The following is a 25469-nucleotide window of genomic DNA, read 5'->3' as shown; positions in this document are numbered from 1 at the left end:
GCATAGTATATGCAGAACAATTGGAGTGGGGTGGAGGGAACAGCAGTTGATGAGGCCTGAGAGACTGGGAGCCAGAACTGGACCTCGCAAGCCATGCTGAGGAGATTGGGCTTAGAAGGGGCACCTTTCTTGCTGTCATTCCTCCAGCCTGTCCTCTGGCTTCTGGATCACCTTGGAGTGCTCATTGTCATTGTACCTGACTGCCCTGCCCCCTGGTGGCCATGTTGCTCTAAGCGTGTCGCTTTAATGCTTCTGAGCCCCAATTTCCTCATCTGTAAAATGGCTGCTGCTGATATGTGTAGAAATAAAAATAGAGATATAAAGATTTACCATCATTGAATCATTCTGCTGATATTTATTGTTTTCTGTCATTTTCCTACAATAATTAAAACAGCAGTATGTCACAGAAATGGACAAACAAATCACTGAACTTTAAACAGCCCAGACCCAAAAATTAACTTGATTTTCTTTTCTAAAAGTCATTGATGACTCATTTTCTTATTTCCCAGGACTGGTGTTACTCGTATTAGATAATCTGTTACCTAGGCTTTTTTACTAATAATACAAGATTTTTTGTTTCCATCTGTAATAAAAAATAGTTGTTACTGTAATTGTTTTAAAAATGCCAAATTTTGCCTATTCTTTAAAATCTCCCTCTGTCATGAACAGTTTGATGACTCTTTCACTTAAAGAACAGAATATTATAGAACATGGAGAAACTGTTTTATCCAAAGTACACATACCCAGAACTTCAGATGAGAGGAGTATCCATCTCACAAGAAGTCTTAGGTCTTCTGAAACTCTCAGGGAGGTGAGGAGAGAGGGTCCATGGTCAGTTGGTTTTCTTCACTGAGATTTTTAGGAAATAAAAATGTTTTTTCTATGACATTTGTTGCCCTTGATCCCATCATGAGTCATCCATATGGAGGTTATATTCAGTATATTCAGTGGGAACATAAACTTTGATTTCTCTGGGATAAATGCCCAGGAGTGCAATTGCTGAGTCATAGTTGCATATTTAATTTTCAAAGAAATGACAGAAATATTTTCTAGAATAGCTATACTATTTTACATTCCCACCAGCAATGTATAAGTGATATAGTTTCTCTACGCTTTCTCTAGGATTTGATGTTTTCACTATTTTTTATTTCAACTATTGTAATAATAAGTGTGTAATAATATCTTGTGATTTTAATTTGCATTTCCCTAATGGCTGGTGATACTGAATGTCTTTTCACGTGCTTATTTGCCATTTGTGTTCCTCTTTGATAAAATGTCTGCTGATTTATTATTTATTTATTTATTTATTTATTTATTTTGAGACAAAATTTCGCTGTCACCCAGGCTGGAGTACAGTGGTGCGACCTAGGCTCACTGCAACCTCTGCCTCCCAGGTTCAAGCAATTCTCATGCTGCACCCTCCCGAGTAGCTGGGATTACAGGTGCGTGCCACCACACCCAGCTAATTTTTGTATTTTTAGTACAGATGGGGTTTCACCATGTTGGCCAGGCTGGTCTCGAACTCCTGACCTCAAATGATCCACCCACTTTAGCCCCCCAAAGTACTGGGATTACAAGCACAAGCCACCAGGCCTGGCCCATCTGTTGATCTTTAATTAGGTCATTTTTTTCCTTACTGTTGAATTTTGAGAGTTCCTTACGCATGCTGGAATATAAGTTCGTTGTCAGATATGTGTTTTATAATAAATATTACATATATAGTATTTCTAAGAAATGACCAAAATGTTTTCTAGACTAGCTCTACTATTTTACATTCCCACCAGCAATATATGAATGATAATTTCTTCACATCTTCTCCAACATTTGATATTATACGTGTGTGTAATATGTGTAAATATTTTGTCCCATTCTGTTGCTTGCTTTTGCATCTTGTTAGCAGGGTCTTTCTCAGAGCAGAAGTTTTTTTAAAAATATAAGAAGATAGTTTATTTGGGCCAAGTTTGAAGACCACAACTCAGCAGCATAGATTCAAGTTGCCCTGGATGTGCTTCTGAGAGCAAAAGTCTTTACTTTTAATGAAAACACATTTTTCTTTGCCAATCATGCTTTAGGTGTCAGGTCTAAGAACTCTTTGCTTAGCCCTAGATCCTGAAGACTTTTTCTTATGCTTTTTGTAAATATTTTATAACTTTACATTTTTCATTTAAGTCTGTGATCCATTTTGAGTTACATTTTGTGTGTTAGGTTGTGGTAGGCAGAGATGTCCATGTCCTAATCTCTGCAACCTATGAATATGTTAAGATTGCTATTTAGCTGACTATAAAATAGGGACATTATCCTGGATTATCTGGGTGGGTCCAATGTAATTACATGGGTCCTTAAAAGTGGAAGAGGGAAGCAGAACAGAAGGGTCAGAGAATGAGCTGTGATGACAGAAACGGGATCAGAGAGATGCAGTGTTGCTTGCCTTGAAGATGGAAGAAGACAGCCAAGATCAAAGGAGTACGAGTGTCCTCTAAAAGCTGTAATAGGCAAGGAAATGAGTTCTCCCCTATAGCCTCCAGAAAGGAACACAGCCCTGATGACATCGTGATTTTAGCTCTGTGAGACCTGTGTCAAAATCCTGACCCACTAAACTGTAAGATAGTAAATTTATGTAGTTTTAAACCACAGAGTTTGTGGTAATTTGTTACTGTAACATTAGAAAACTAATAAATAGGTGTTTTAGAAAAGCTTCTGTTAAAATAAGATTTTATATGTTTGAGTATACTATTTATCTGAACAGTTTTTATATATGCAACATCCCCGTGATATCAGACAAATGAAGCGCTACTCTAAGTAGATCTGTGCATTCAGTGGAGAATAGTTAGAAAATGTATTACTTTTATTTCTGCTTAAATTTCTACATTCATTGTGACTTTAAATTCCCCACTATTACTTTTTAATAGGAAGTATCTTCTTGTTACTGTTGGTTTTGTTTGCATTTCAGAAGAGAGTTGAATGAAATTTTGCACCAGAGAGCCAAATGTAGCCCCAAAAATTTACATGATGGGAGGCTAACATTCTCTTTTTTTAAAATATTCAATTGACTGACTACAGGACAAACAGAACCTTAGTTAATGGTCCTGATACTTGTACTAATTTGATTAGTTTTTTAAATGACAGCTTTGAGATATAGTTTATATACCATACAGCTTACCCACTTAAAGTATACAATTCAGTTATTTTAATTTGTTCACAGATATGTGCAACCAATCACCAAAGGATACAATATGTTTTCACACTGTCTTCTAATTTTAATTGTTTCTGAGAAGTTTGCTGTTAATTTTATTGGGCTTCTTTTGTAAGTGATGAGTTGTTTTTTCCCCTTGCTGCTTTCAAGATTTTCTCCTTGTCTTTGGCTTTCAGTTATTTTACTATGAGGAATCTCTTTCTGGATCTCTTTGCGTTTATCCTACTTGATGTTCTTTGAGTTTCCTGAGTGTGTAAATTAATGTTTTTCAGTAAATTTGGTAAGTTTTTCTAATATTTTTTCTGCTCCTTTCTCGTTCACTTTTCCTTTTGGTACTCTCATTATGTATATGTTGATGAACTTAATGGTGTTCTACATTTCTCTGAGACTGTTTATTCTTTTTTCCATCTGTTCTTCAACTTGCCTAATCACTGTTGACCTACTTCAAGTTCATTAATTTTTTTCTGCCTGTTCAGTCTACTGTTGGGGCCCTTCAGTGAATTTTTCATTTCAATTGTGCTTTCAACACCAGAATTTCTATTTGGTTATTTTTTATATTTCCTATTTCTTTATTGATAGTCTCTGTTTTGTAAAATATTGTCATCATACCTTCCTTTACTTCTTTAATCATGGTTTTCTTTAGTTCTTTGAACATACTTATATGGCTGATTTGAAGGTTTTGCCTGTTAAATCTGACATGTGGTTGTATGGGTCATACTTTCCTGTTTCTTTGCATATCTCTTAAGTTTTTGTTGGAAACTGGGCATTTTGGATAATATATTGTAACAATTGTGGGTACTACCCCCTCCACCAGGGTTCTTTATTATTATTTGCTTATTTACTGCTTTAGTAACTGGCTGGATTATTTTATTGAAGGCTATTTCCTCAACCCCCATTCTCACCCTGCAGTATGAAACCTCTAATGTTGCTCTTCGGGGGTACAAGCTTGTATATGCCCACAGTCACCCTGGGATGACAGTGGTTTTGGTGAGGCTCTCCTTGGCTGTCTCTTTACTTGACCACACCATGCTGTTATGGTCTACTAATTGTTGACTGGTTGCTCTTGATTTTTGTTTTGTTTTGTTTTTGTTTTTGTTTTTTTGAGATGGATTTTCACTCTTGTCGCCCAGGCTGGAGTGCAATGGCGCGATCTCAGCTCACTGCAACCTCCACCTCCGGGGTTCAAGCAATTCTCCTACCTCAGCCTCCCGAGTAGCTGAGATTACAGGCGCCTGCCACCACGCCCAGCTGCTCTGTTGTTTTAATCATGTCCTGGAACATAAATTGCTCCACAAACTGATCCAATCAAATTAGGGCTCCTTTGAAGATAGTTTCTGAGATCAGTGTTTGAGATTTCTTCCGACCCCAAGAGGCTATCTCTTTCCCTGGTTCTCTCTGGCATATTAGGCAGCCTAGGCTTGAACTTCTGTACACTCAGTTGCAAATGAAGTCAGTTTTATTGCAGGAGAATTGAAGTCCCCTATTCTATGCCCTGCCTCTCTCCCTGGGAAAAATCTTTGAGCCACAGCTCTGGCACAGGGGGTGGAGACAAATGGTGAGCTTCCCTCTGAGTGTCAGCCCCAGGTCTCCCAGGTTTGCCTCTTCTGGTATAGAACCCTTACCCCACAAGGTAACGCCAGAGCAATCAAGGCTCTGGTATTCTTGGTGGCACAACACCCAAGGCTTAGCCTCCATCCCATGAGTTGGGGGCTAGGTGGAAGAAGGGAGCCCCCACCTCTCAGCTACATTATCCTGTAACGTAGCCTCAGCAAAAGTAGCTGGGAACAGGATAAGAGATGCCAACATCCTGTTCTTCCCAGGAAGAAAGAAGCTGGGAGCTGGGGTAGAAGGAACACTGTGTTCTTGGCTACTCTACTCTGGCATGAGATCTGTGCTGGGAGGGAAGATGGAGGAAGTGGTTCTAGATCCAGATACTGCAGACTTTGACTTTACTTTCTGAATTTTAGTAGATTTTCTTGAATAAGTGCTTCTTCATTTGCTGTATGCCCTTACAACCATTTCCAGAGACTTTAAATGGTTGTTTGTTTTTTTTTAATTGAAATAACTTTCACCAGTTTCACTGGGAAGAGGGTCGTCCACGGAGCTGCTCACGCTGTTATGCCAGAAGTGGAACTCTATAAGCTTTTTAACATACAGTTTTATTGCTGCTACTCTTAATTGCTCAGAGTGGCCTTGTACTTGGATTTCTACTTCATTAGTAGATTGTAAATAGCTTGAAGGCAGTAGCCTTGACCTTTATTCATTATGGAATCATGATAGCCCCTGGTAGCATGTTGTATGTTGTGGCACATAAAAGAATGTCAGTCACTGACTGTATTGCTGTCTTTTCAAGTTTACATTTTCAGCTCTTCCTTTGTGACTTAAAATGCTTAACTGTGTCTTCCTTTTTTCTTACACTCCAGTGCTAGTGTGTTCCCAGAAGGGTGATGCTTCTTTCTTTTATCTGTCATTGGCCATACTCAGGGAAGTACACTTGAACCGTTAGAAGCTTTAGTCCAAAGCATTTTTATTTACTCTTCACAATATAGGAGCTTTCTTTAACATTCCCTGTAGTATATATATAATTATGACTTTAGGCTACTTATTTGGGATATGGGGACAGGAAGAGAGAGAGAGAGGGATAAAGGGCAGGCAGAAAATTAGTGTGGTCATGTTCTTAAAGGTGGATATGCCTCACTTGTTCTTTCTTCAGTCAAATATGTCTCATGCTTTTCAAACCTTGGCTCTTGATGGCCCTGCCCTCATGACTGATTTTTTCTTTTCTGTTCCTCTCTTACTGGGGATCACTGACTGGTTATGGCCCCATGGCTGCCCCACCCTTTGGTTTGGTCGACAGTGGCCATGTGGCCACATCTGAGGCTCCAGTTAGTGCTGTACCACTCATCTGTGGCTTGGGCTTCCTCCTAAGGCTAATGTGGCCTTTCCTAGTCTTTGACATGCTTTGTATTGAAAGATTTGGTAGTACTTTTCTCTCATTACTCTAAGTCATTTGAGAATATTCTTGACAAAAATCATTCAGTTTGCATGATTTGCTTGCTGCTACTTCTGGAATCTGTGGGACAGTGTTGACTGCCCTCTGGGATGGGTGCGTGTGAACTGTTTTATTCAGTGTTGTTCTCTTTCCCAGGATGCTCCAGGATGAAACGCCATAGGCCTGTCAGCAGCAGTGACAGTTCAGACGAGAGTGAGTAGAACTGGCTGGCAGCTGGTAACCTTTCTATCTATATCCCTTGGGGATTTTTCCTTTCATTTGAGGATAAGCCATTTCATGCTTTTTTCAATGGTTAAAAAATGTTTCTGAGAAGGAAAATTCAGGGCACCATTTTCTTATTTAAATTTCATTAGAGATAGATAAATTAGAAGAATTGGTTGTGTGTGGCATATAACTGTTTTCACTTTTCATTTACGTAAACAACAAAAGCCAAATCTAGTAATGCTTTAATAGAGCTACTCTAGAAAGAAGAAAAGTACAAGAGCATAAATTGTAGGCCCTGATTCTAATTGTAGCTTAGGTACTAAGTGTTTGACTGTGAGTCAGTCATCATTTGTAAAAGGCAGTAACCTTATTAGCAATAGCCTTTGGGGAAGCGCTGAAGTATACACAGATTACTTGCTCCACATTTTTAGTTTTTCCAATTGTTTTTGGAGATACTTTTTCTTCAAGTGGAATATGAATTGTGTTATTGCATAACATTATGAGGTGTGATTATACCAAATCAGATAATCTCATCCTTAGCATTGTTGAAGCTTTTGCACTGTAGGAGATCATCTATAAATGTCACTAAACTCCATTATGAGGCATTCTTCAGTGCAGTTTGACTGTTTTCTTCAGTGGTATGAGCTCTCTGGTTTCTCCATGATATTTTTCATATTCTCTTGGATGACTTTTAGTTTTATGACATTTAGTTATATTAGTAGGTAATGCATCTCAGTATTATTTTCTAATTATCTTTTACAGGTCCTTCCACTTCCTTTACTTCTGGCTCAATGTATAGGATCAAGTCAAAAATTCCAAGTGAACACAAGAAACCTGCTGAGGTGAGATCATATTCTCGATTTTTAGACTTAAGCTATAGTTTGGATGCTTGTCTCCCAAAACCTCATGTTGAAATTATATCCCAATGTTGGAGGTGCAGGCCTAATGGGAGATGTTTGGATCATGAGAATATATCCCTCATAAATAAATTAGTGCCCTCCCAGTGCAAGGGGTAAGTGAGTTTTCACTCTGTTAGTTCCTTTGAGAGCTGGTTGTTAAAAAGAGTCTGGCACCTCCTCCCATTCTCTCTTGTTTCTTCTTTCACCATGTGATCTCCACATATGCTAGCTCCCCTTGGCCTTCCACCATGAGTAGAAGCAGCCTGAGGCCCTTACCAGCTGCCCAATCTTGAACCTTCCAGCCAGCAGAACCATAAGCTAAAAAAACCTCTTTTCTTTATAAATACTTAGCCTCAGGTATTCCTTTATAGCAATACTAAATAAACTAAGACTACTTTTAAAAGGATAGATGGCTGCCTCCTAACTATATACCAACAGTACCCAGAATCTGAAGATGTGAAGAATAAATAATGTGTCAGTGGGTAGGCTTGTTTCCTGATGAACTTATTTGTTTTCCAAGAAAGATTCAATTTTCTGTCTCCTTTAGGAGAACAATAATCTTCACACTGTGATTTCATTTTGTGATTTCAATCATCTTCACACTGTGGTGACACGTATTGCCTGGCTTTAGAATATTCCTCCCGTAACCAGGAAGTCAAAGAGAGCCAGACTAGGGGAATTGAGAAGGACCTAGAGATAGCCTGGCCTATGATTGGAAAAAGCTAAGTTAGCAGGTGAGGAGAGATAGTACAGAAAGGGATAGGTGAGTAGGACTACATTAAAGATTGTATGGGTCATGATCTGTGAAGCTGTGATAGGTCCTTACAGCCTTTGGATCACTGCTGGCCCAGAACGAATAGGTCAATCCTTATGAGGCTGGTCATCTTTTCCACAAAAGGCAGCAAAGTGCCAGGGTTCCCCTTCAACTTGATCATGGTTTAGTGAATCCTACAGACTTTCCTCTGTGATAATTAAATGATGATAAAATGACCTTGTGTATCTTCACTTCTACTATGAGTAGACTTCCTTCGCTGTAAAAGAACAGAAAATATATTAGTTATGTATTGCTGCATTACAAATTATCACAAAATTCGTGTCTTAAAGCAGCACACACTTATATCTCAGTTTCTATGGGTCAGTAATCTGGGCATGGTGTGACTAGATTCTTTGTTCAGGATCTTTCAAGGCTGAAATCACTGTGGAAAATGGGATGTGTTCTCATCTGGAGGCTTGCCTAGGGAAGAATTTGCCACCAAGCTCATGTTGTAGGCAGAATTTGTCTCCTTGGAGCTAAAGGACTGAGGTTTCTGTTTTCCTTCTTGCTTTTGGCAGAGAGCACTCTCAGTTTCTAAAGGCCACTTGTAGTTCCTTGCCACATGGCCTTTTCCATAGATCCTTTCACAACATGGCAGCATACTTATTCAGAGCCAACAAGGAGAGTCTTTCCCTCCGGTCAGCTAAGATGGAGTGTTACATAACATAATATAATCATGGGAGTGGCATCCCCATCACATTTGCTATATAATGTGACCTAATCAAAGGAATGCCATCTCATCATGTTTGCCATATTCTGTTGTTTAGAAGCAAGTCACAGGTCCCACTGCCTTAATAGAAAGGGAGTGACTCTTTGTGGGTTACTTTTGGGTGTGTTCACCAGAGAGCATGTCTCTCTTCCTTGGAGGTCACTTTTCATTTCTTTTGCCAGGGATTTTTCTGGGCACAATAGAAGTAAAAGTTTATTTATATATGTCCATGTCATACAGAAAAACTTAGGGAATATAACACACATAAACAGGAGTGGAAGAAATTTCCCATCTGTCTAGAGGAGACTTTGACTACAGAATGGTGAGAAAGAAACCTTGCTACCTACCCTTTTAGGAGGACAGCTGGTCCTAGGACATAAGGCAATTCAAGGGCTTTGGATTTTGAGGCCTACTGCCTCCCAGGCAGTGGGAATAGTAATCTTTTTGTTGCAAGGGATAGGGGACCTGGGCTGCTGAAAGCAAATTGTTTTCATTTATATTTAATCTGTTATAAAAAGGAAAACCTGGTGATATTGTAGGACAAAACTAGCCTTTGCATTAGAAGAGCTTGATCCCATGTTCTGCTTTGCTGGCTTATTTCATCTCTTTGAAATAATTTGTCAGCATAACATGGACATTATCATACCTATCTCTCATAGCTACCATTTATTGAAGTTTTATGTGCCAAAAGCTTTACATTAGTTTCCCAAATTTAAACAGTTATGAGACTCTCCTTGGATGCCTGTTTAAAATAATGATTCCAGACTTACCCCACCCTGTGACACTACTGAATTAGTATTTCCAAGAAAGGTGCCTAGGATCTGGATTTTAAAAAGTGACTCAGGTGATTTTTATAATCAAGCACATCGGGGAAGTAATATACTCCTGTTCTATTCCTCCAGTAACACTATAAAGTAGGTACTTTCCAGTTTTTTGTTTGTTTGTTTGTTTGTTTGTTTTGCAGGTGATGAGGCTCAGAGAAATTTATTTGCCCAGGGTCATTTGAAAAAGCAGAACTGACATTCAAGTTTTTATTCATGCTGAATCTTTTTTTATTAACCCATATGCATTGGACATATTATGTAGGGTACAATAACTGTATAGTAAACATTTGTTGAAACTTTGGCAGTTAAGAAATATGGGACAGCATCAGTGTTTTCTCATGAGTAGTTATAATCAAAGTTTCCATAATGAAGTGAGAACAAAACTCAAGAATAAAGAGAACAAACCTGGAATTGAACAGGGGCTGGGAACCCAGGCAGCAAGAAGAATATAGTAGGAACCCTTGGTAAAAGAAGAGAAGTAAAAGTAAGTGGAAATTGGCAAAGGTAACAAGCACACACTACTCACAGGTGAGTCTGAAAGCAGCCTTTGAGGAATCAGATGGAACCACTGTGAATTCTTTCTTCCTCTTTGGCTCCTGAAACTGAAGCAATATTGCCATTGGCTGCTTTTTATTTTTTTTAATTAATTTATTTATTTATTTAGATTCGGAATCTTGCTCTGTCGCTCAGGCTAGAGTGCAGTGGTGCAATCTCGGCTCACTGCAACCTCCACCTCCCAGGTTCAAGCGATTTTCCTGCCTCAGCCTCCCAAGTAGCTGGGAGTACAGGCGCCTGCCACTGCGCCTGGCTAATTTTTGTATTTTTAGTAGAGACGGGGTTTCACCATCTTGGCCAGGCTGTCCTTGAACTCCTGACCTCGTGATCCACCCGACTTGGCCTCCCAAAGTGCTGGGATTACAGACGTGAGCCACTGCGCCCAGCCACCATTGACTGCTTTTTTCAAAGCATCAGTTTATGCCCTATTTCTGATAGCGTGAGTATCACTTTTCTCTCAATTTCTGATTTTCCTGGCCCTATTTGCTGCACCTGTTTGCTTCAGACAATTGTTTTAAGGTTCACTTAAGAAATACGACATATTTGTACGCTTCTTTATTTCTGATGTTCCCATTTTTCTTTTTTGTTCATTTGTTTCTGTTTGAAGAATTTCCTTTAGCTATTATTTTAGGATAGGTCTGCTGGTGATAAATTCTCTTAGTTTTCCTTCATCTGAGGATGTCTTGATTTCTCCTTCATTCTTGAAGGATATTTTCACTTGATATAGATTTCTGGTTTGACAGTACTTTTCTTTCAGCACTTGAAAAATATGCTACTTCCTTCTGGCCTCCATGGTTTCTGATGAGAAATCTGCCCCCATTCAGATAGGTTGTTCTCCTCTAGGTAGTCATTTCATTCCCAGCTGTTTTTGAGATTTTTCTTTGTCTTTAGTTTTTTAAAGTTAGATTATGATGTACCTGGGCATGGATTTCTTTTGGCTTATCCTCTTTGGGCTTTAATCAGCTTCTTGAATCTGTAGATTTATATCTTCCACTAAGTTTGGGAAATTTTCAGCCATTATTTCTTCAAATATTTTTCAACTCCACCTTCTTTTTCCCCTCCTTGTGGGGCTTCAGTTGCATGAATGGTAGACCTTTTGTTATTTTCCCACAGGTCCCTCAGGCACTTTTCTTTTTTTTTTTTTTTCAGTGTATATTCTGTTGAACAGATTGAATAATTTCTCTTGTTCATCGGTTCTGTCTTCTGTTCATTAATTCCATTCATTGGTTGAGCCTATCTTATGAGTTTGTTATTTCAGTAATTGCATCCTAAAATTCTATCCTAAAATTTCCATTTGGTTATTCTTATATATTCCATTTCTTCACCGAGACTTTCTGTTTTTTGTTTCAAAAGTGTTTGTAATTTCTTGTTGAAACGTTTTTATCATGGATGTTTTAAAATCCTTGTCAGATAATTCTAACATCTGTGTGATCTCAGTGTTGATGCCTGTTGATTGTCTCTTCTCATTCCCAGTTCTTAGTATGATGAGTGATTTTCAGTTGTATCCTGGACTTTTTCAGTATTATGTCATTAGACACTGAGTCTTATTTAAATCTTCTGTTTTAGTAGTCCTCCGCTATAACCAGGCCAGTGGGGAAGAGGGCTGCTGACTCTTTACTACCTGTTGTTGAATTCCTAAGCTCCCCATCCTAGCTCTTTATTTCTCTGGGAAGCAGGACTGGGGAGTCTCTACTGCTTCATAGAGGTGGAAATTCCCACCACCTTGTTGCCCCCACTGATGATGGAGGATATGGTGGTAGTGAAAGTACCACCTTATTGATGGGTGATGGTGACAGCCCAGGCTCCCTACCCAGTCTGCAAACATCACATTGAGGAGGAGAGGTGCCTCATTATTGCTGGGAGAGAGTGAACAGCAAGACCTCTCAGGTGGTGTACATTGACACTGCAATAATCACCCTTTTTTAAAAACCATTTTTAACATATTTTCTTGAAATATAATTCTCGTACCATACAATTCACCCATTTTAAGTGTATAATTCAGTGGGTTTTAGTATGTTCAGAGTTGTGTAACCCATTACAATAATAATTTAGAACATTTTCATCACCTCAGAAAGAAACCCCTTACCCATTAGCAGTAATTCCCCATCTCCCTACCTGCAACCCCTGGCAACCACTAATTTACCTTCCTTCTCTATGGATTTCCCTATTGTAGACATTTCATATAAATGGAATCATACAACACATGCCCTTTGTGTCTGGCTTCTTTCACTGAACATAGTGTTTTCACCTCTCATGTTATAGCATGTATTCGTCCGTCCGTCCGTCCGTCTTTCCTTCCTTCCTTCCTTCATTTATTTATTTATTTATTTATTTATTTATTTTTTGACAAAGTTTCACTCTTGTTGCCCAGGCTGGAGTGCAATAGCGCGATCTCGGCTCACCACAACCTCCACTTCCTACGTTCAAGCGATTCTCCTGCCTCAGCCTCCTGAGTAGCTGGGATTACAAGCATGCACCACCACACCTGGCTAATTTTGTATTTTTAGTAGAGACAGAGTTTCTCCATGTTGGTCAGGCTCGTCTTGAACTCCCGACCTCAGGTGATCCACCCGCCTCGGCCTCCCAAAGTGCTGGGATTACAGGCATGAGCCACCGTGCCTGGACACTTCGTTTCTTTTTATGACTGAATGATACTACATTTTATCAGTACACATTTTGTTTATCTGTTCATCAGTTGGTGGACATTTGGGTTGTTTCCACTTATGAGGTATTATGAGTAATTCTGCTTTGAACATTCAGGTACAAGTTTTTGTGTTGACGTGCATTTTCAGTTTGTCTTGATTACACACATAGGAGTGGAATTGTTGGGTCATATAGTAACTCTACTTAACCATTTAACTATTTAAAGAACTACGAGGCTGTTTTCCAAAGGGGCTCATCATTTTTCAGTCACACCAGCAATATATGAGAGTGTTTGAAATTTGTTATTGCTGTAACACAGACTTCAACTTCTTCTAGTGACCCTGTTTTTGTCTCTCCTCTTGGCTCAAGGTCTCTTTGTGCTTGTCCTCATAGGAATTTTGTCTCTTGCAGCTCTCCCAAGCTGTTAGCCAATGTATTATCCCTGGAGGCTTTAGCATAGTAGACGGTATGGGGGAGGGGCAGCATTCGCTAATCTTCTCATTAACTCTTTCTTAGTCTTTAGGGTGCATAGGGGTCCTGTTTCTGGGGGTGGAAGTGGTGGTGGGGAAGGTAGTCTTCAGGTAGAGCCTTTTTGCCCCTGCCCCCTATTCCCTCATTGGCCTGTAGCAGATACCTTCTGATGTTCTCAGCCTTTGTCCTTGAGGTTCTCGCTCCTGTAGGTTACCTTTTTGCCCCTTAGGTAACACAGGGAGGCTGAGGCTGGATGCTTTTCCCTTCTCCCAGCAGTGATGAAACTGCACCATTGCCCTCACTTGATACCCTTCCCCTGCAGATGAAGCCTTTTGTTTGGTAAGGGAACCAGGGTACTAAGCACCAAGTACCCAGACAGCACCACTCTGGTGCTTTCTCCAGGTACCGCGCCCCCCACCCCAGCTTCCCTGTGTGAGCGGAATTGGGTTTCTGAAGAAAAAGCTTGCAAGCGGTTGGGACCCCCCCTCCCATAACTACAGCCCCCAGGAACTTCATATTCTTATCAGTCCCCACACAGCATCCAGCGATTCAAAATTTCTAGTTTAATGTTCCTGCTGTGGCTTCTGCCACAGGTAACCAAATGCTCTGCCCTGTGTCTCCCTGCAGGCACCTGTCTCTCTGAATTGGCTATTTGTGCTGTGATTCATTTCTCTGATGGGTTCATGAAAATTTGTTAATTTGCTGCCTGTCCTGCCATTTGCTTCTTATAAAAACGGGAGATTGTTTTGTTTTGTTTTCTGACTACAGGTCTGAGACAAAACCAGAATTCTTGAGCCTTACGATTTTACTGGGAATTAGTCACTGACGTGCAATATAAATTATCCTTTTTGCAGAGGATTAATTGGCTGCATTAAAAAATATATATTTTTCTTTGGTATTTAGTGTATCAGTGAGATTCTTATGCAAGTCTCCCTCTAATTTATCCCGTAGAGAAGAGTTCCCTAGGGATATGTGAATCCCCTGTATGGTTCAGGGGCTTTGTGTACCTTCTGGAAATTGTATACAGATTTTTAAGGGTATGTTCTTTGTTAATTTTTTTCTGAGATAGTAGCCTTATCTGATTCTTAAAAGGGCCCATACTTTAAAGTTGTTGTTGGTTTTTTTAATCCCTAGAAAAAGTACATAGTAACTGGCTGAGTGCCGTGGCTCATACCTACAATCCCAGCACTTTGGGAGACTATTAAAAAGTCTTCCATTTGTTATCAGAAGCTAGGGTATTTTCGACTACTAGTCTGGTGTGTAAAACATATCAACCTATCTTAAAACATTGACTGCATATCATCTGTAGGCCTGGAGTCTCGTTATTATCCAAGACTTTCATAGCAACAGAATGAAAGCTCATATATTTTAATTCAGTGGAGAGCACTACATACTCTCTAGTAAAGCCTGTTTATATCATTGTACCTATATTTCTAACAAGCTTAATTATTTGGTTTTCTGACCTGCAGCAGATAAAGAGCACTGAGCTACAAGTGCATACTTATTACACAAAAGGGGACATTGAGGGAAGGGAGAATAATTTGCAAAGCAGCCTTCAGATGTTATTTCTTGTGCTAAAACTGCTCAGATCTCTAAATCAGACTTTGTTGCTCCCCATTCTCCATTACATCTCTGTTTGATATGGGGGAAAGGGAATAATCCAACTTAAGCAACCCAAAGGTGCATTGCTTTATGGTAACTGATGTTGCAATTGGTGTTAGCCCATAGCCATCAAAATGTTCTGTTTATTCTTTATAAGAAACCTGAGAGTTATTTTAAACTATTTGAAAAATATTTCCATGGGTTTTAAAGTTTTAAATTTAGAAATTGAATAAGCTTTTTGATTCATTGAAAAAAATCAATGTGGGATGCAATGTCTTGACAATACAAGAACAGAGTTTTTAAGGGTTTTAGGCACAGTGTTCTTTGCTAAGTTTTCTCTGCTATTGATTCTTCTTAACCTGACAACTTTTTGCCTAAAGATTGTATAATTATAATTAATTCATTTTGCTTAAATATAATTACCAGTTTGTGGCTGTTTTATGCTTTTGGGGTGACATGTCAGTTTGTGGTCAGTTATGTATAGCTTCAGATTTCAGTGACTGAATCAAACTTGATCAGTCTCTCTGCTTTATTCACATGGACCAGACAGTGTTCCTCTTTGTGTCATACAGGAAGTTAATGTTTTGACTTTTCCTATGAAAAATGTCACACAAATGTTCAGAGGAGCTATGCTTTAAAAAATTGCCAACTGAGAGATGTTAATGAGAGCAATAAAAGTCAGAGTTGTCTGCAAAGGGCATTTTCATTTTGTGGCTCTGGCAGGTTGAGCATTGATGTTCTAATTGAATTCATAGTGAGGCCTCCTTTGTTTCTGCAAGCATCTGACAGGCCAGATGTGCACACAGTGTTGGGCTTGGCATAGCTTCTGGACTGTATGTTAGCCAGTGAATCCCCTCTTTGACCATAAATGAACAGTTATCTGGTAAGTACAAAGGCTTTTTGTTTCAGGAACTTTTGGGAAAACTACCAGTGCATGTAAAATAGACACACTATTAAGAACTTGTAAAACTTCTCAACTTCATTACCTAGAAAGGTCAGGGTCAGCATCTAGGTCCCTCCTTCATTATCTTTAATTTAGCAACAAATGGCTATGTTTTATTTTGTGAAGTTTCTACATTACCTTGTGGCCTTTGGAATGTTGGTTAAAGTTCTTGATGGGGCTCTTGCTTGGGAACTGTGTCTTTGGGAGCCAAACCATGCACATTTTAACTGAGCTGTGAACTCATATCTCTCTTACCCCATCAACAATTACTTTGTGGACTATGGAGAAGAACTCAGTTATATACTTGTTTCTGATTTTAGAAGGAATGCTATAATGATGATAATAAAATAACACCATCTAGCATTTATTTAGAAATTACTATGAGCTCCATACTGTGCTAAGTCCTTTATACAGGTTCACCCATTTAATCTTTGCAACCCTTATGAGGTGAGAGTTATTATCCCCATTTTATAGATAAATTGAGACTCAGAATTTGGATAACTTGCTGAAAGCTACTCAGTAGTGAAACCAGTATGCCCATCCAGGTAGTCTGTCCCAGACCCATATTCCTTTAAGATTTATTTATTTATTTATGAGATGGAGTCTCACTCTGTCGCCCAGACTGGAGTGCAGTGGTGTGATCTCAGCTCACTGCAAGCTCCGCCTCCTGGGTTCACGCCATTCTCCTGCCTCAGCCTCCCAAGTAGCTGGGACTAAGGGGCCCGCCACCATGCCCCGCTAAGTTTTTGTATTTTTAGTAGAGATGTGGTTTCACCATGTTAACCAGAATGGTCTCAATCTCCTGACCTCGTGATCCACCCGCCTTGGCCTCCCAAAGTTCTGGGATTACAGGCGTGAGCCACCATGCCCGGCCTAAGATTTTTTAATTATATAAAATATTTGCCTGCTTCAAACTTCAAACTGTAAAACAAAATATATTGAGAGATCCAGCTAGATTCAGCTCAACTATTTTGGTAACTTTTCTATAAGTCTCTTTCCCCTCCCTGTTTTCTCCTCACTCTGCAGAGTTAATCTTTTTGTTAAGTTTTTGGTTTATTCTTTTATTGTTTCTTTATGAAAATATATACAAATATATATGTATATGTGTGCCACTGTCTGTATATAAAATTCTCCTCACTAATAGGGATTTGCTGTAGTTATTTTGTTTTCAGTTCAAAAACTTTAAAAATGCCTTTTCTTATCAAAAGCAGGTTAATGAGACCAGTCTGGCAAATATGTTTTTTGTTTTTTTTTTTTTTTTTTTTGAGACAGAGTCTCGCTCTGCCGCCCAGGCTGGAGTGCAGTGGCGTGATCTTGGCTCACTGCAAGCTCCGCCTCCCGGGTTCACGCCATTCTCCTGCCTCAGCATCCCGAGTAGCTGGGACTACAGGTGCCCGCCACCTCGCCCGGCTAGTTTTTTTGTATTTTTTAGTAGAGACGGGGTTTCACTGTGTCAGCCAGGATGGTCTCGATCTCCTGACCTCGTGATCCGCCCGTCTCGGCCTCCCAAAGTGCTGGGATTACAGGCTTGAGCCACCGCGCCCGGCCGGCAAATATGTTTTATATCACTTTGCACATATCTTCTGCCTGAGTACTGAACTGACATTCCCATCCACTCAGCATTTTATGTTCTGTCTCATGCTTGAGATGTTTGACTTCCATAGCAAGATAAGGCAGCCTCTCACACTCTGCCTTAAGTAAAAATGCTTCTCTAGAAAACTTACATCTGATGCTCTTTAATGTGGCTAGCTTGTAAAATTGAAATCAGGCTTATCACATGCCTGCTGTTTTTCTCTAAAGGGGAAGGGAAAATTATAATAGTCATTGGATTTAGTTTTCATTTACTTAAGAAAAACAGGTGTGAATTGGATGATGGTTTCCCAGACTTCACCTTCATGGAGGTTTGAGTACTTTTTACTTTTTTTTTTTTTTTTTGAGACAGAGTTTTACTCTGTTGCCCAGGCTGGAGTGGAGTCACACAATCTTGGCTCACTGCAGCCTCCGCCTCCTGGGTTCAAGCAATTCTCCTGCCTCAGCCTCCCGAGTAGCTGGGACTACAGGCATGCGCCACCACACCCGGCTAATTTTTGCGTTTTTAGTAGAGATGAGGTTTCATCATGTTGGCCAGGATGGTCTTGATCTCCTGACCTTGCGATCCACCCGCTTCAGCCTCCCAAAGTGCTGGGATTACAGGCATGAGCCACCGCGCCTGGCCAGGTTTGAGTATTTCTGAAGCCATAGACAAGGACCACATTTCATTGGCCTCTGCTTTTGTATACCTTTGTCTATAGCCTTCAAGTTACTCTTCTGTTTGATAAACATGTGTATTAGTTTTCTAGGGCTATAATAACAAATTAACACAAATGAGGTAGCTTAAAACAGTAGGAATTTATTCTTTCACAGTATGAAGGCCAAAAGTAAAAAATCAGCCAGTCTGTGCTCCCTCCATAGGTTTTAAGCGAGATTCTTTCTTTGCCTCTTCCAGCTTTTGGTGGATGTCAGCATTCATTGATTTGTGGATCAATAAATCACTCTAATCTCTGCCTCCATGATCACACTACCTCCTCCTCTTCCATCTCAAATCTCCCTCCACCTTTCTCTTGTAAGGACACTTGTCATTCGACTTACAGCCCACTTGGATATTCCAGAATGATATCTTCACCTGAAGATCTTAACTTAATTACATCTGCAAAGACCCTTTTTCCAAATAAGGTAATATCCATAGTTTCTGGGAACTAGGATGTGGACATATCTTTTTGGAGGCCACCATTCAATCCACTGCAATATGTTTTCGGGTTAGGAAACTATGTAGGGCAGATTTCATAAGCAGTTATGTCAAGTATGAAGATATGGCTTATGTTTTGTAATCAGTTGATATATTTTGTAAAGACTTTCACTTGGAAAATAATGAGATATTTTAGGATGTTGACAAACACTTTCCAGATCTAAGGAAGGATTTCCCACAGCACCATCTTTCCCAAAGACAGTAGTTTAGCAGATTGGCAATTGCCACAACTATTTAACCACTGCCTCATTAAAGGCACTCTAAGGCCAGGCACTGTGCCTCACACCTATAATCCCAGCACTTTGAGAGGCCAAGGCGGGCAGATCACTTGAGCTCAGGAGTTTGAGACCAGCCTGGGCAACCTGTCAATCCTGCCTCTACAAAAATTACCAAAAAAAAAAATTACAAAAATTAGCCAGGCATGGTGGTATGTGTCTGTAGTCCCAGCTACTCAGGAGGCTGAGGTGGTAGGATCGCTTGAGCCCCGGAGGCAGAGGTTGCAGTGAGCCAAAATTACACCATCGCACTCCAGCCCAGGTAACATATTGATACCCTGTCTCAAAAAAATAAAATAAAATTCTGGAACAGAAAGACATTAGGGAGAAAAATAGTGAAAATTTGAATGAAGTCTATACATTAATTAATAGTATTATAGCAGTACTACTTTCCTGGTTTAGGTAATTGAACTCTGGCTATATAAAGTGTAAACAATTAGAGGAAACTAAGTGAAGGATATATGGAAACTGTACTATTTGATAACTTTTCTTTAAGCCTACAATTATTTCTAAATAAATTTTAAAATGAGGTGATGCCCAAATTATTAACTATCAGTGAAACTTGTTGCTTAATTTAAGAGAGTTAAGGATTGTTTTATACAGACTGTTTTGAGTAACCTATATTGTTGATTTAAATTTAGAGAACCCAAGAAAATAATTCAGGAAGGATTCCATTACCCTTTATTAAATCCCAAATAAGCTAGCTTCCTTGTCAGTACTTCAGACCTTTCCAAACAGAAGTTGATCTGGCCATTTAGGAAGTTAGAGATGTTTCTTTTGTTGGAAGTAGAGTGGTTGGGGATGGCCTTTTTAAAAGGAGAACATTGAATGGTATCAGTTGCATAGTGATGGTCTTCTCAAGATATGTGCAATATCTTTCCAGGTATTCCGGAAGGACCTCATCAGTGCCATGAAACTTCCAGATTCTCACCACATTAATCCTGATAGCTATTACCTCTTTGCTGATACATGGAAGGAAGAATGGGAAAAGGGAGTCCAGGTACCAGCCAGTCCAGACACTGTTCCACAGCCTTCTCTCAGGTATTTGCATGCTTGCACCTTTGACTTAGGGAATGAATGCTCTCATGTTTATCTGTCTGCCATTTGGGGAGAAACTTAGAGTGGCTAATTATGCATTTATAGTACAAAGTCACATACCATCTTCACCAATTCACTCAGACCAGTAGCAGATTTTACCAGGCTATAATAGGCCAGTAGTTAAAGTCAGGCTCATGTATTTAGTGACATAGTGTGTGCCCATTATTCATAGGATAAGACCATTTGAAGTCCAATCTGAAATTATGATAAAATTTTGGAGACAAGAATTTCCAAGTCTGACTCAACAGTCAGTAGCATTTATTAGTCTTCTGAGAGAAACAGAATTACATAATGCCTGTCTTAGTCTGTTTACTATTGTTATAACAATACCTAAGTCTGTATTATTTATTTATTTAGAGACAGAGTCTTGCTCTGTCACCCAGGCTGGAGTGCAGTGGCACCATCTTGGCTCACTGCAACCTCTGCCTCCCAGGTTCAAGAGATTCTCTTGCCTCACCCTCCCAAGTAGTTGGAATTACAGGCATGTGCCACCATGCCCAGCTAATTTTTTTGGTATTTTTTTTAGTAGAGACAGGGTTTCACCATGCTGGACAGGCTGTTCTCGAACTCCTGACTTCATGATCTGCCCGCCTTGGCCTCCCAAAGTGCTGGGATTACAGGCATGAGCCACCGCACCTGGCTGAGTCTGTATAAATTATAAAGAAGTATTTGACTCACAGTTCTAAAGACTGGGAAGTCCAAGGGCATGGCAGCAGCTTCTGACAAGGGCTTTTATACCGTGTCATAACATGTGAGAAAAGAAGGAGGACAAGTGAACATGTGTTTAAGAGATCACAAGAGTGAGCCAAGCTCATTTTTATGATGACCCACTCTTATGAGAATTAATTCACTCCTGCAGGAACTCATTCCCACAAGAACTAACTGCTGCTGTAACAGCATTAGTCAATTCATGAGCGTTCTACCCTCAATACCCAATTATCTCTTAAAGACCCCACCTCCCAACACTGTCACATTGGGAATTAAAGCTCCAGTACATAAACTTTTGGAGACACATTCAAAGTATAGAAACACCTGTGGGAAGTTATAGATATATATATAAAAAACATATATATAACATATATATAATATATAACATATATAATATATGTTTATATAATATATAGCATATATAATATATGTTTAATAATACATATAACATATATGTTTATATAATACATATAACATATATGTTTAATACATATAACATATATAATATATGTTTATATATTATACATATAACACATAAACATATTAATATATTATATATAACATAATATATAACGTATATATTATATATAACTTACGTATTATATATACCATATATAATATGTAACTTATGTATTATATATAGCATATTATATATAACTTATATATAATATAGGGCCTTAAAGTAATAGTATCTATAAATAGAGGATCAAAAACATAGAGTAATGGTACCTATAAACAGAGGGCCAAAAACATAAGAGTTTGTAAAATGCATAAACCCAAATAAAAGGGGATTACTGAATGATTGAGTTGACTATAAGCACATGGCCTTCATTTGCATTAGACCTGAGAAGAAAATTGAAGTAGGAGAGGGCTTTGGTTTTGAAGAAAGAGGAGAGAAAGACTTTTCTGCCAGAGGAAGTAATAAGTAATAAGTTCAGCTAAAGAGTAGCGACTGATTTTGGAAGCCATTTTTTCTTTCTGGTCTTTGTGTTTCCAGTACTTTACACAAAGGTTGGCATTAAACAAAATGTTGAGTAAAAGTTTGAGTGAATGAATGAATGAATAGAATGTAGAGTGCCAAATAAAGGGGCTAGTGGGACCTGCTGGTTACTGTGAGAAATTGTAGATCTTATTGTACACCCATCTATTTCTATTACATATTAGATTTTTTTAAGGGCAGAGATAACATCCTTGAATTCTCTGCTCCTAGTACTAGGTTTTCAAGACCTAGTCATGCTCCAGAAATGCTTGTTGGAATCATTTCTAGAAACCCAGGCTGTCCTACCCACAGAGAGGCTGCCTATGCCCTGTTAATTAAAGCTCCACAGCCTTGCTCAGCATATGTCTCAAAACTTACTGGCTCATCAGCACCATCTCCTGCCCCCTAAAAATCAGAATAGCATCATGAATGAACATAGGAGTTGAGCGTTTTCATGTCCTTGTTATCAGTATTTTTGTACAACTATAGCAGCCCTGGTGCTGAGTTGACCATCACCATTCCATTGATACTCCGAGGATTATTGAGTGTGACTAACATCTTGACTTTGGTCTTGTTGGTAAGTCAGTATCAATTGTCTACTCATTGGAGGTGATTTTAATCTTTTAGGCTGAGTGGAAAATGGCCCATGTACCACTTTAAAAATGTTATCTGTTAAGTGAGCCATGGATAAGTAGGGTAGCAAGAATGGAGCAACAGTTTAAGAACAGTAATTTATTTTCACTTTTTTAATTTTTTGAGACAGAGTCCCGCTCTATCACTCAGGCTGGAGTGCAGTGGCATGATGTCAGCTCACTGCAACCTCCGCCTCCTGAGTTCAAGTGATTCTCGTGCCTCAGCCACCTGAGTAGCTGGGTTTACAGGCATGTGCCACCATGCCCAGCTGATTTTTGTGTTTTTAGTAGAGAAGGGGTTTCACCATATTGGCCAGTCTGGTCTCAAACTCCCAGCCTCAAGTAATTTGCCCACCTCAGCCTCCCAAGTGCTAGAATTAAATGTGTGAGCCCCCGCACTCAGCCTAAGAACAGTAATTTTAGGAACTAAAAGAGTAAGTTGTTTTCAAATATAGGGATATGCGTTCCTAATTCATGTGTGGCTTCAGTGCTCTAATATTTGTTCTGAGGGCTGCAAATATTTACCATTATAAGTGCTGTGAATTGTTGGTAAATCTCTTCTGTTTCCCATAGTTCTTTGCCTATCATATGAAACTCTTAATTTTAATGGAACAACAAGGCAGACTATTAAATTATTGATCATATTGAATTCCTTAATGAAATCCTTAACTGGTTGCTCTTGGTAGGTATATCAGTTTCTGTTTTTTAGAAAATATCAATAAGACTTGTACTGTAGTATGTAGCCTTTCCTATGGAACAGTAATTCTCAAATTTTAGGGTGCATCAGAGTCATTTGGAGGGCTTGTTAGAACAGATTTCTTAACCTCACCCCCAGTTTTTGGTTCAGCAGATCTGAGGTGCGAGGTCTGAGAATTTGCATTTCTAACAACTCCCAACACGATACTGATGCCACTAATCTGGGGATGACACTTTGAGAACAATTTTATTATGAAATATGTTTATCTTATTTTCTGAATTTAATGGAAATCTCCATATTTTTATCATCTTCCTTGGATTTCTCTTTTGGCTTTCAATATGAGCCAGCCATATTGGAGGCTCAGCCTGTTTAGGATTTGGTTGGAGTACCTAAACTTTGTTTGAAGTACCTAATTTCCTCAACCACAGCTGCTTATCGCAGCAACCCTTAACTATCATCATTTTGCATGGGTCAAACTATGTCTTGTGATTTTACTTTCTGGATTTTGTAAGTCGCCTTAAAAATTAAATCTTCGTGATATGAAATTATATTGGAACATTAATAAATAATTTGTTTTCATGTCCTTCAACAGATTTTCAAAATCAAATGAGTTCAATTAACATTTTTTTTTTTTTTTTTTTTTTTTTTTTTTTTTTTTTTGAGACAGAGTCTCGCTTAGTCGCCCAGGCTGGAGTGCAGTGGCGCGATCTCGGCTCACTGCAAGCTCCGCCTCCCGGGTTCACGCCATTCTCCTGCCTCAGCCTCCCGAGTAGCTGGGACTACAGGCGCCCGCCGCCTCGCCCGGCTAATTTTTTGCATTTTTAGTAGAGACGGGGTTTCACAGTGTTAGCCAGGATGGTCTCGATCTCCTGACCTTGTGATCCGCCCGCCTCAGCCTCCCAAAGTGCTGGGATTACAGGCGTGAGCCACCGCGCCCGGCCTCAATTAACATTTTTAAGAACTATATAAATTCAGGCCTATTTAGCCCCATGGTATGAAGTTATTCTCAGACTTGCCTTTTAACTTGGAGCTAGTCTTAAGGTTTTTTGACTGAGCTTTCTATTTGCCATCCATACATATACCCTTTTCAGTGAAATATATCTTTGCCTGTTTTCTAATCAGATTCTTTGTTTTTTTTTTACTATCAAGTGTTGAGAATTACTTATAAATTTGAGATATGAATCCATTGTCAAACATGTGATTTGCAAATATTTTCTCCCAGTCTATTTATAGATTGACTTTTCATCCTGTTAACAGGGTCATTCACAAAGTGTAAGTTTATGATTTTGATGAAGTTCGATTTATTGATTTTTTTTTTCTTTTGGATCATGCTTTTAATGTCGTGCTGTGAACTTTTCACTTAGCTCTATGTCTCAAAAATATTCTCGGCTGGGTACGGTGGCTCACGCCTGTAATCCCAGCACTTTGGGAGGCTGAGGCGGGCGGATCACAAGGTCAGGAGATCGAGACCATCCTAGCTAACATGGTGAAACCCCGTCTCTACTAAAAAAGACAAAAAAATTACCCAGGTGTGGTGGCGGGCGCCTGTAGTCCCAGCTACTCGGGAGGCTGAGGCAGGAGAATGGCGTGAACCCAGGAAGTGGAGCTTGCAGTGAGCCGAGATCACACCACTGCACTCCAGCCTGGGCAACAGAGAGAGACTCCGTCTCAAAAAAAAAAATATATATATATATATATATATATATGTGTGTGTGTGTGTGTGTGTAGGTATATTCTCCTATGTTTTCTTTTAAGAGTTTTATAGTTTTACATTTAAATGCATGAACCATTTTGAATTTTGTTAAGATGGGAGGCATAGGTCAAAGTTCAAAATCAGGTAAGTTGATTCTTCTCACTTTATTCTTTTTTCAAAATTGCTGTGGCTATTCCATTTTCTTTGTCTTTCCATTCAAATTTTATAATAAGCTTTCCATATATACAAAAAATCTTGCTGGATTTTCATAAGGATTGTATTAAACCTATATCACTTGGGGAGAATTGACATCTGTACAAGTCCTGTACACATTTTGCTAAATGTATACTTAAGTGTTAAAAATTTTTGAGCAATTGTTAATGGTATTGTATTTATAATTTAGGTTTCCACATGGTCATTGCTAGTATATACAAATACAACCAATTTTTGTGTGTTGATCTTGTGTTCCTGTGACCCTGCTGAATTACTTAGTTCTGGCAGTTTTATTTTAAAAAAAAAAAAAGAGATTCCTTAGGATTTTCTGTGTAAACCATCATGTCACCTGCAAATAAACATGGTTTTCTTTCTTTCTTTCCAATCTGTTTACTTTTTATTTCTTTTCTTGCCTTATTCTAGTAGCTAAAATGTCTAGTAATATGTCAAATAGCAGTAGAGAGAGCAGACATCCTTGTCTTGTTCCTAATCTTAGGTGGAAGGCTTTTAGTCTTTCAA

At 39.1% G+C, this 25469-nt stretch overlaps 1 protein-coding gene across 5 annotated transcripts in view; it reads left to right on the top strand.

The window, feature by feature from the left end:
* The window catches only part of LOC105463721 (jade family PHD finger 3), a 150886-nt gene that overhangs the window by 68073 nt on the left and 57344 nt on the right, over positions 1-25469 (top strand). For 4 of the 5 annotated variants that reach the window (XM_011710954.3, XM_011710985.2, XM_011710975.2 and 1 more), the window contains 3 exons: positions 6342-6398; positions 7173-7252; positions 19814-19971. In XM_011710954.3, coding sequence (XP_011709256.2) covers positions 6353-6398; positions 7173-7252; positions 19814-19971 — 284 coding nt within the window. In that variant the 5' untranslated portion in view covers positions 6342-6352. Of the gene's footprint in view, positions 1-6341; positions 6399-7172; positions 7253-18223; positions 18583-19813; positions 19972-25469 lie in introns of those variants that run through there. The other variant, XM_011710995.3, reaches the window with a different exon arrangement.

Source organism: Macaca nemestrina, chromosome X, assembly GCF_043159975.1.
Source record: "Macaca nemestrina isolate mMacNem1 chromosome X, mMacNem.hap1, whole genome shotgun sequence".
In the NCBI taxonomy this organism is placed as follows: domain Eukaryota; kingdom Metazoa; phylum Chordata; class Mammalia; order Primates; family Cercopithecidae; genus Macaca; species Macaca nemestrina.
Note: the sequence above shows the minus strand (reverse complement) of the source record. Positions and strands in the feature narration are given on the sequence as shown.